This window comes from Pieris brassicae, chromosome 12 (assembly GCF_905147105.1).
Source record: "Pieris brassicae chromosome 12, ilPieBrab1.1, whole genome shotgun sequence".
Lineage (NCBI taxonomy): Eukaryota > Metazoa > Arthropoda > Insecta > Lepidoptera > Pieridae > Pieris > Pieris brassicae.
The window spans coordinates 6,011,932-6,024,412 of NC_059676.1; the positions used below are offsets into that span (position 1 = coordinate 6,011,932).

At 33.7% G+C, this 12,481-nt stretch overlaps 1 protein-coding gene across 1 annotated transcript; it reads left to right on the plus strand.

The window, feature by feature from the left end:
* The first annotated feature begins 9,790 nt into the window (after positions 1–9,790).
* LOC123717286 (fork head domain transcription factor slp2-like) lies at positions 9,791–10,675 on the plus strand. The gene has a single exon (XM_045673200.1). The coding sequence runs from the start codon at positions 9,804–9,806 to the stop codon at positions 10,494–10,496; it is 693 nt and encodes a 230-aa protein (XP_045529156.1). The 5' UTR covers positions 9,791–9,803; the 3' UTR covers positions 10,497–10,675.
* Positions 10,676–12,481: the final 1,806 nt, after the last annotated feature.

Genomic DNA, 12,481 nt, shown 5'->3' on the forward strand with positions numbered 1-12,481 from the left:
TATTTTTGTCAAAAGATTTCAACCTTTTTGTTTACTTAAAAATAGTAATGATAAAAGCTTTGCTAAATAATTGTTACAGTTCACACATGAGATGAGAATTATAAATAACAATGATTATTTTGTTTAAAAATCTCCCAGAAGTGCGTCGCGTGTCAGTACTAGCACACGCGACTCGCCACAGATAATGATAAACGAGTTTAACGGTGTTGCCAATGCGAATAACTATCGCCTGATGGGGTTGCAAAGTAAAAATAATTGGCGCCCCGCGGACAGACGCGCGTTACTGTTTTGATAATGATGAGTGCTTTTGTCCGAATAAAACGTGGATTAATGTTTTGTTTTGAGATTTGTTTTTGTTCCTGGGGCTGGTGGACGACGAATAAACATTGAGATTTCACTGAATTGAGTGTTCTGCTACCTAATTAGCGAACTATTTTATATTACTATTCAGAAATTAGGACACAAAATTATCGCTTTTATGTTACCTATTTTATATTAATGATAATTGTATTTCTCATCAAGAACATGTAAAGATGAGGTTTAAGAATTAGTTTGTGGCAATCTACTGAATGAAAACTCATGTCCTATCAGATAGCTATATTGATTAGGTACTGAGGTAACATAATAGTTCATTTAAATTGACACTTGGCATATTCTCGTTTAGAAAAAAGACGCGCGCAATTATTCATTGACTAATAAGATATCATCAATGGCAAGATGTTAAAATTTTATTTTAATAAAAGAGGTTTGTAAAATATGCTATACACCACGCTACCTACTTGCATAACAAAAATCGTATTATAATAGGTAACGGTAGACAGAGAAACTGACATGTCGGTTGATGGATTGTTTTGGCTTGCGTTCACAACACAGGCTCTTTACATCATCATTGTAAAGAATATTGGAATAGATGTTCTGATGAATTTTTACTACTGTAATAATTATCGGTCGCAGGTTTGACCAGGCTGTAGATATAAGATCAGAATGCAATAGTTTCCTTTTATTAATACTAATGGCAAAATTAGCCTATCTTTAGTAACAATTGCTTCTGTAAAAATTTAGAGAATTAAAATTCTAATGAGTGGATATCGTTTATTAAAATAATGTTTGTAATTAGTTGTAATGTCGCTCAGAATTTAAAAATTTCAAGCTACTTAACCAAACAATGTCATGTATTAGTTTACCATAATTAACAAACCTTATGTTGAGTATCTTTATATTGATGCCTTAAAAATCTTATTGCAGAAAAATGTTTTTACAAAATTCGATTAATACATTTGATATTTCCTTTAAACATAATTAAAATTCAATTATAAACATTGCAGGAGTTCACACTTCTTGGAATATAAAATTAAAACGTCAGCCTCTTGCGGCGAGACGGGGCAAAAAGTCACGCTCATACGTCAAAAGATTTCCTAACCTACATAAAGACATCTAAACAAACGAAATAAATTGTATCTTACAGAAAGGGTGGCACCATCTGCATGAGTACGATCAATTATCACCATTGTCAGAAACCGACAATAACCTAACACATCATCAGAACATATTGAGATGTTATTTAAGAACCGCGCTTTTCTTTCGCCGCTACAGATAAAAAAATAACCTTAAAATTTTGAACACAAAGTCTATTATTGTCTGTGATTTAATGACAGATGCGTTCGGAAATCGTTCTAACCTCCCACTGCTTGCCGACAATGCGACACTGTGGTACAATAAAAGGTATTGAGCTCACGTGTCGCTAACTTGAGGACTTAATTAAATTGGTCATGTCTTCATTCGTGGGCAGATGATTTATTTATGCCTAAAGCTCTGGAGATTTGTTGGGAAATGTTTTGATAAAGAAACCGCGTGGGAAGAACTGTAAGGTCCAATATAGGCCTATTGTATTTCAGAGTACCTACTCTAATTCGAGATTCAGTTATATGCAACAATTTGTTATTCGTATTGGCAACTTTGGTGTTGGTATTAATTTATACATACAAGAACCCACTAAGTATTTTTTTATTGCAGAGACAAAACGATCGTATAGATCACAAAATGTAGATAATGTTTTGTTTAATGAAAGATAGAAATACTGATCAACAAGTTAAACTAATGAGTTCCTAATGTCGAATATTGTAAATTTACCAACTGCAAATGCAGCGTTATCCGATCATCTAGTTTTCTCTAATCCTCTTTGCCAAATGGTCCATACTTCACTTGCCACAATGACGTTTGAATCGGCAAAACTCGGACAATCGAAGGGCGTGTAACAAAAAAACATAAGAATAATTGTTATCGCACAATTCCGGACCCCCGGTGACAAATCGGATCGCTTGTACACTAAAAAAAATATAAAAAAAGAGAATGGACACGAGGATACAGCAGATGCTGACAGACTGCTTAGAATGTCATTATGTGGTGATTTTTTTAATTGGCGCAACTCGTGCGTTGTCAAGACTTGACAATCTTTATTGCAGCAAATCCTTAAACAGTTGTCAAATTGACTTGATTTGTAGTTCTATACATAAAAATCATGGATTTACAATAATACTTTTCAGTACTCTAAATATTTAAATATAAATTTTCCAGACACGGCAATTTGTTTCGAAATTGATTGATATCAGTAATCCTCTGAAGCTCTAATAAAAGGAGCTTTTAAAATATATATTACATGCTATTATAAAAGCCGCATCTTTGTTCCTTTTACATTTATTATTTATTTACCAACGGAGCGTGAAGTTTATCAAAAAGCATTTTCGTGTTTTCGCCAAACGAATGCAATTAAAAATGTCGCAATAAGGTCTTTTGTATCGCTTATTCTCGCTTAAACTCCGATATAAGAGAAATAGTGTTTATATTACTTTAAAGTAGATGTAGTTGCATGTAATAATTTGGGTTTTGTCACGTTACATTATTAATGGGTATAAAAGTCGTTTATTTGACCATAAATTGCATCAGATGAATTATTTCGAATTTTAGCCTTGATTGAATATTACTTTTGGCAAGGCGTGACATGTATTTGCCTGTCTAATAATCATACCTTTTAACAAGTTGTCTATCTTCAATGTTTAAAATAACTCAGTAACGAAAACAGTTCCGGTAAATACTAAATATTTCAACTTGGTTGAATATCTTCTTTTGGCAAGGCAAGACATGTACTTGCCTGTTCAATTATCATACCTTTTAACAAGTTGTCTAAGTTCAATGTTTAAAGTAATAACGAATGCAGTACCAAAAAATACTAAATATTATGAAAATACTTTTTGAATTGTTCTCCAAATAAACTCGAAAAAGCAGCGAAACTGCAATCAAGCCACACGATGTGCCACTAATTAAAACAATAGAAAAATATTTGAAAGCAACACACTCACTTCCACTCAACTGAGCAACGCTAAATTAAAACCTCTTCATCTCGCTCCCTTTATTTAATAAACAATTTGTGGCCCTGGCACATAGAATTCACAATAAATACTTCGATATAACGCTTGTTCGTAAGTACAATTCTATTTAAATCATACACTCATGTTGTATATTGTATAAGCTTTTTTGTAACCTCGAGAGGTATTTCGTACTGCACCTGGCTTACGCATTATTTCATAGTAGATATTTAGGTACACTGTAGGCCTCAGTAATTTGCTACGGAGATCGCAACCAGTTGGTATCGTTGAAATAGATTTTTTAAACGCCCGTGTCATTTCCAACAGGGCTTAGGAGATTTTAAACATCAGTAAGTATACTTTCAATTAAGTAAATAACGCTATTGTCGCTCTTTGTAAGTCTTTAAATAAACCAATTATCATGCCTTGTTTGAATTGTTATAATGTAGATGAGATATTAATAATTAATTAAAGGAATTTCGTTTTTAAGTATACCGAGAAATTGTGACCAATTTGTGTCTCATACTGTATTTAAAAAAGGATAAAAAGTACTTGTAAGATGCAGAATCGAAAAATAAACATCTTACATAATATAACGTAAACATCAATTTATGTATCCAGCCGAAATTTACTTGTGTATAATTTCTTGTTATTTCTTTGATACTCCAACCATATTATAACCAATAATATAGTATACCCCATTAAAATTTATGTGTCAAAATTATTATACTTCCCAATTATACTTCTTCTTGATCCTAGCAAATAATAAAAAAACGCATACCTAAAACTATAGAGGGGCTTCATTTAATTAAAAAAATGTTCTCAGTACTGTATGCATTGTATCGTTTATAAATAAGTACACCCACAGACCACGCTAATCAATAGAAACCTTACTTAAAAATCAAATTAATGTCATTTAGAAAGAAAACAATGGAACGATACGGAAGCCATGCATAAACAAAAGTGGAGGCAAGCGTGGGAGCAATCAGACACAAAAATAAACATAGAGATAGTACTTAGTCTAATAAATCTGTCAACATTGGTATGCAGGTTTCTTGTATCCTTTAGGGTGGCGTGTAGGTGGAGTCTAATAATGGCCGAGGCATGCGAATGTTCCTTTATCCGTTTAAACAATGGAAAAATTATGATTCGACATCTCTTTCCACTTCCTGTTGTCCTGGTACAAACACATAATAACAAAGTTATTTTGTAAAAAAAAAGATTTCGGGGGCATATATATATATATATATATTTGCACTATTTATTTTATTTTTTAACATTCGAATCGGTTTGCTGGCAAGCTATGATTCGACATGTCTTTCCACTTTCTACAGTCCTGGTATAAAAAAAACAACGTCATTTTGTAAAACAATTTTTTTAACAACATTGTATCCATTCATTATAATCGTTTTTATTATCTAATTTGTACTGATTTAGCTTTAATAACGTCTCTTTACCTATCGATTTGCCGGTTTTTACAAAAAGAATTGGAACTGGTCTATTTGAAACAGACAACTTAACGAGCGCATTTTGTAAGACTATATAGAAATAGTCGTTACCTTTAGAAAACAAATAAAGCAAATGTCTTAAGTGGATAGATTTTCTCATTTTGCCAACCTCTTTAAAGAAACATATTTAATGTGTTTGTGCAATACTTTGCGTGAATTGCACGTACTAATCAAAATCATCAAAGATTTATGTGATAAAAAACGTGAAGCACCAACCGACAATCCCTTTAAAGTTAATCCGTTCATGAAAGTTCACAAAAGCTTCCTAAAATCAAAAACCCTCAACAATAAAGCTCTATACTATACGTCATCCGGTGGTGAGAGGCCATCCAAGATGGCTACAATATTAATCAATATTTCAACAACATTAGCTCGCGAGTGAAGAGCTCTTGCGGAGGCAGCCACCTTGCTTACTCGTCTTTTGTAAGAGCGCTCTTGAGACCACGCCATTGTCTCACCTACTTCTAATCTTCTGGCTTATTTTGTATTTATGACGTAGGATTTAAAGCTTCGATGAACATAGCTTGTTTGACCTTATAACGTTGAACGGCATCTAGGTTTTTTGTGTCCTTTAAATTACAAGACCATTTAGGTTTAATTGACAAGGTGTTAAAATAATTAATTAATTTTTCATTGGTAATTTAGTGTTACTGAAACTGTGTATAAATCTGGGTAAACCATACTTAGAAGTATATATCCTTAAAATTGCTGTGTTGTATCTGCTAGACTACAAACATTCTGAGCTTATGTGCGAATATAAATCAAAAGCCAGTTAATAAAAAAATGTATTGTTGAATTACATAAGTTCTATATTGTAGATAAATAAATAAATCTTTATTTTGTTTGTTTGCAAAGGAATTGCTCATTCAGGTTGTATAATTATTAAATAACCGCATAGCCATATTAAAATAAGCGTGCAAATATCATTTTAATAATCAGAATGTGATAATAATAAGAACAGTTAAGATATATATATAATTGTCGTCAAAACTTATGACCGAAATCTCTGCCACATAATAGTAATAATAATTTCTTTATTTTCTTCCATATAATATTTGCAACAAAGAATAAGATTTACAGTAACTGGCTTAACCAGGCTTCCATTCCACAGCAAAGTTATACTGAATGGTAACAAAAAGTACATTATACATATGGGTAGGCAAACAAATGTAAAGTATAAAATATAAAATAAAACAAAACACAACAATCGACTAGATTACTAGTTAGAATTTAGTAGAAATAAAGTTGTATGGGTTATGGGAGGGTGTGTGTATGTGAGAGGGAGTGTACAATAAAGGCACCTTGCCTTTAAAAATCATATCATGTTTAATGGAACGCAGCATATATTTGTAATAATGTCTTCTATAAGTATTTGTATAAGAGTCATAAACCTTACGAGTTAAAAAGTGTAAAAAATATTTCTCAACAATTAAAGCACGTACCTACAAAGAATCATTTCGAAAACAGCGTCACTTTAGTTCCGCGTCCGGTAATTGCTCCAATCGGCGGTAAAACACGCGCGTATTTATTTATTTATTTACTGAGTGAAGTTGGGGCGGAAACTGCGACATTTGGATTTTTGTTTTTGTAACTAGAATTTCGTATTTGCAGTTTGTTTTCGTTAATGGTAACCCTAAGCTTTAATGTCTAAATGAATTTTACATTCAATGCGTTGCAATTATAATTTCACCGTTTGAAATTCGAAGGAAAATCTATGAAGTTAACGACTGGAAGAGAAATCACCTCAAATTTGTCAAGAATTTACGAGATAACATTTCACTGGAGATGCCTGATACAATTAATTGTATATGTACGCCTTCACTGGCCTAACACAAAGTTTAACCAAAGGTCTATCTTATGTTTGGCTTTTACCGTTACATTGTAATAAAGATTTTTTGCAGAGCTTTAACATGCATATATAATAGTAATTACAGATTAAAACACAGATGTAGCAAAAAGCGTCAGTAGCGACACGGGCGGTAGTTAAATATTTGTGTGGAGGAAACATTGACGGCAGTCGTGAATACACGTCTCGCTATTGACACCATAATTTTCGGTTAAAAAAGATAAATTATAATTAAGACAAATCACATATTATTTATCAACGAATAGTATTTAAATAGGTAAGTGTATAATCAATTTTTAAGTGAATTTACTCATGAACACATTGTTAATCTTCAAATGACCGCTGGGTATAACTGCAATATTAAGATTAGAAGTGACAGACAATAGAGATAAGAGGAGCAATGTTTATTTTTCTTATTTAAGTTAGGATTTGAGTTTTATATCTGTTAAATTTACGCAATATATTTTTCTGTATATACTTTTGTAACTTGTCACTATTAGAGAGAGTTAGAGGAGATATGAAGAGGATACCAGGAGACCTGTAAGGATTTACTAACTCTGTTCTTCTATCTGCCTACCATAAATCGTTTCATTGTCTTAACGTATTTTTAATGGTTTTTGTAATAGAAGATCTACTACAGATGGAGCACAAACTTGGATTTTCAAAAACAATATGAAAGCCAAAATACGTTGGTGCCCGCGTGCGATAGAAACTATTCTTGGAATTAAACGCGACAAACATAACAGTGAATGTATTCGCAGAAAAACAAAAACAATTGATGCTGAGCAACATGCGCTATATCTCAAATGGTGATGGGCGGGGCACGTACCCTGTTACACAGGTAAAGAAGATGAGATGTAAAACAGTAACTGAATGGACTGATCCAAAAGGAACAACGGTAGACGAATAGAGCGATGGGCCGACGGGATCGAAAGGGTAACAGGAAGAAATTGGAAGAGAATGGCAAAAAATCTAATAGATCAATAAGATGTGGATGAATAAAGGTTAAGTATTATAATAATAGAAGACAAATAAATAATTATTAATAGTCCCAGAAAAACAGGTTTCATGGAGTCAGTAGTTCAGTAGCACTGATTGGCTCAATCGTTGTGTAAACACGCGCGCGGTCACACGCTCTGATATTGTACTAGGTACATTTACCGACGTGCTGAGAATATAACTATATATAATGTACTCTGGTAGAGTATATGTGGAATATCGTATTAGCACAGGGTGTTCGCAAATTTATAAATCTATTTTTATAATGTCCAATGTAGAATATAGATTTACGCAGCTCCTGCACCACCAAAGAGTAGAGACGTATGTAAGACTCCGCTAAATCCTATATTCCTGTTCCTCAGTATTACCTACACCATCGGGCTAAGAAGTACTTCCAACTCGGCATTTAAGAGGCCTTTTGGACTGGGCTCTCATCACGTGTTACCAGGGTTTCATTCGCTCTTAGAATCTAGCTAGATTGAAAGTTAAATTAAATTTGTTTATTTCGGTGAAAATAATTAATTTAGGATCGTCAATTGTTATCAGTGACTCTAAATTTATATTTACTGCCAGAAATCAAGACCTTAGGGAGAACAGACAGGAAACTCTACCACTCGTTTAAATCAACAGCTGTTTTAATGAAAAGTAATTTCCTTCATAATTATAAAAACCAAACTTAACAAATTCGGGAGTTTAAAGCGTAATCGTTCGTCTTGTAAATACTTTATAACATATAAATTTAGTCTGTAGGTAAAGGTATAACCTATTATTATTATTATAAAACATAGTTGTTGCGTAGTTAGTGCATTTGACATCCATTTTACCGCCACTTTACTAGTAGCAATTATAATATATTGAACGTGAAATTTGGCTGTAATTGACATAACATAACCACTTAAATCATACACCTACAGACTTCAATGGCATGTCATCAGAGTTAGAAAGATTTAATTATTATTTTAATTAAGTATTTAAAAAAAGTATCAAAGTCACAATCGCCTTATAATGACTATGATTACACGTATTTAAAACTTTATATTATAAATAAAACATATCCTTGCAATACACCATTACATTTGTATGTTTGTATGCAAACAGAAGAATAAAAGCTATATTTTGTAGTCACGTAAGCGGGCGTGGCTTTGAGTGGGCGGGGTCGGCTATATTCGTGCCTAGACGTGTTCCTATAAATAACTTGAGGTTAAAGATTGTTAAGAGAACCGTAACTTGATATAATTAGTTCTTGTATGTTGTGATTCAAGTTTGCGTGGTTTACATTATACACCTTGTTAATTGTTTTATATCACCAATCTTGCGGGAAAATGTTAGTATTATAATAAGGAATAAGATTTTGTTGATTAATTTAAGTATGATATATTTATTAATTGCCTTAAACTTAAACTAAAATCTGCATTGGTACTCTGTAACGCCCAAAAAGGCGCTCCGTTTTTGTATACTTGTATACTTGGATACGGTTTCTTCAATATCTATAATATGTGTAGCGGTGAGGTAGTTGCAGGGTAGGCACCGACGCAGTACGAAATTGGTATATTTTTTATCCACATACAACGATTTAAAAGCATTAATAAAAACATTGCCATGTCTAAAAAAACCATTTGATCAAATGACGCATTTAATGACGTCGCAATAAATAAAACAACAATTACGAACATCTGCCGAAATAGACGAAACACAAAGTGATTTGTCATAAGTCATAACCCATTAAAGAGGCGAATTCGATTAATGATCACCGCGATCATACAAACCGGTCGTTAAAACCTAAACATTATAAAAAAACAATATTTGCAGACCATGACAGATCTGGTTATATTGTAACGTAACCCTAACGCGACGCCGCAAAACATTGACCCTCTAAAATACAAACACGAGATTCGTCCAACGGAAAATGATACCTAGCCGCGTGGGGTAAGGTACATCTCAGGTGTATCCGTAAATTGGTCACCCCATATTATAGCAGTACTGCAGATAGGAGGGGTCTACGACTGGGCGGGCTTTGAGGCGGGGTCTCGCGTACCAGTTGCACGGTGAGCTTAGTCGGACGCGCGCGGCTCGCAATGCCGCACAAAAATGAGTCCGCCAAGTTTCGCCATACGAGACCTGCTACCGGAAGCGACCTCCAGGTCTCCCTCCCCTTCAGATACGGAACTAGACGTCACTGGGACGGAGACACCTCCGCCGAGCTCCTCCAAAAGCCCAGATGAAAAAAAAAATGAAAAACCGGCGTATAGCTACAATGCACTCATTATGATGGCTATTAGAAGCAGTCCTGAGAAACGGCTCACGCTTAATGGAATCTATGAGTATATTATGAAGAATTTTCCGTATTACAAAGAGAATAAGCAGGGCTGGCAGAATTCTATACGACATAACCTCAGTTTAAACAAGTGTTTCGTGAAAGTACCGCGGCATTATGATGACCCGGGTAAAGGAAATTACTGGATGTTAGATCCATCATCTGATGACGTGTTTATTGGTGGAACGACAGGGAAGTTGAGACGGCGTTCAACTGCTGCTTCTAGATCGAGGTTAGCTGCGTTCAAACGAGGTGCAATTTTACATCCTATGTTTGGTAATCCGTATGCGTCGTTGGTGGGGCTCTACCCGCCTTTGTTATCGGTCTACGGGCGGTATGCTCTTCCAAGTCCGCTGTTGCGGCTGCCGCCTCCACCGCCGAACCCCTACCACCATCTTTATCGAAGGATCCACGGTTTGACGCCGTCAGTGAGTCCTCCAGACGAATCCGACATGAAACATAGTTGATTTAGTTAATTCGCGTGATATTTATCGAGATATCTCGCTGAAGACTCGAAGTGACTGTGATAGGACGTGTAGATATTTGCAAGTATCTGTACAGTGGCCGTATTTATTTATTAACTTAAGATTATTAGAGGCTAAGTTATTGAAACAATTTGAAACTGTATTTATTGTAATAAGTTGCAAGTGGTATGAGATTCTAAGAAATTTATTTGATGAAATAAAATGTGAATACGAAAATGAAGTGGTTTCAATTTAACTATAATATCTAATAGGAAAATCATGATTTCATACAAAATATTTATTTTTAATACTTACTTGGTAGTGTTGGTCCGCAATGACATTAATTATGAAATGACTTAGCTTGTTCTCAGACGAGCTGATTATTAGAAGCCTGTTACAAATTAAAGCACTTTACAAAATACAAAAATTTTAACTAAAATAAACGTAAAGACAATTATGATAGAAATGAAACACCCTACAACCAACAGTTTAAACTATCTCTTTAAAACTAATGTGGTATGTAATAGGTATATCTACTTTACATGATTTCTTATGAGCACTGTTGGCCTAGTGGTTCGATCCCTGGCTATGGCATGGACTTGCTATGTGCGTATTCAAGATTCCACGAAGGACGATAAAAAAAACCTTGATGAAACCGCCTTAGAACCAAAAAGTTGACGGCGTGTGTCAAATTGACAAATTATTATGAAACAGTTACAGAAATCTGAGGCCCAGACCTAAAAAGGTTGTAGCACCACTGATTTATTATTATTTTACTTACTCTTTATCGCTTTATACCATTAAATAATTAATTAATTAATGCATTAAAATCTAAACCTAACTTTGAACTAAAGTACAACAGATGGCGCCATAATGGATTTTAATGGGTTTAACACAAGGGCTAACGTAACCAAGATAACGTATCCTATACGTAAATTATTTTTCTCTAAATCTACGCAAATAGCCTCTAGAATACGAATTTTACTAAAGATTTTAGTTGCATTAAATTTTAGACGAAATCGGAAGTAAGAAACGTTTATCACTGAGAAAATACATTTCCTCGTCTGTTTCAAGTATCATTTCATCTCTGAGTCTCATTTACAGTTTTGTCGTTAACCCAAACGAAAATATGACCACGGAACAACGGAGTCAGTCAGTCAGTCAGGAGTCAGGAGTTTGTTTGTTTTAGAATATGTTTAAAGTAGAACGGGATAGCTCAATAAAAGATACAATCAATTATTAAACTTTAATAATACATAAAAACAAATATAACAAAAACCAAAAACCTTATCAAACTAAAAAATCTCCAAAAACATTGGGCAACACAGATGATGTTCATATTTTGATGGCGAAGTATTGCAAATTATAATAAGTATTCCAGTTTTCCAAATTGGCTGAAGTTCCTTTATACATATATACATTACTTTGAATTAATTAGTTTGAAGTAGATAATAAATATTATATTAATAATTTCATATCATTAAAGACTTGCAAAAGAATAAATTTAAAGTAACAAACATGCATCCAGTCACAAATATAACATAGGGCCTTTGCTGTCCGTTAAGCTGTCGTTTAAGGCTCTTAGGCTTAGATTCAAGCGAAACAATTTTGTCGGGCTTATACATAGAGTTATTATAGCCATACTTGATTTTTACCCTATAATTTATTCATTAAACGGGCTCAAAACTGTGTCTACTTGATTTTTACCCTAAAATGTAATCATTAAACGGGCTCAAAACTGTGTCTACTCTATGTCATATTGCAAAACAGGTCCAATTCTTAATCTGTGTCCTTTTCAAGTAAAAAAACTAATAACTAAAATTTACCGGGCCACAAATCGAAACTTCAAACTTAAGCCAAGAGATAACTCAATCAAACCAAGCAATAGAGCTTTTATAAAATTCAAATTTATTTCCATAGCAATACGTCTTGTTTTACGCCCACTTAGGCAGTATTTAAGCAGCTGTTATCATAATCAGTGCGTCACT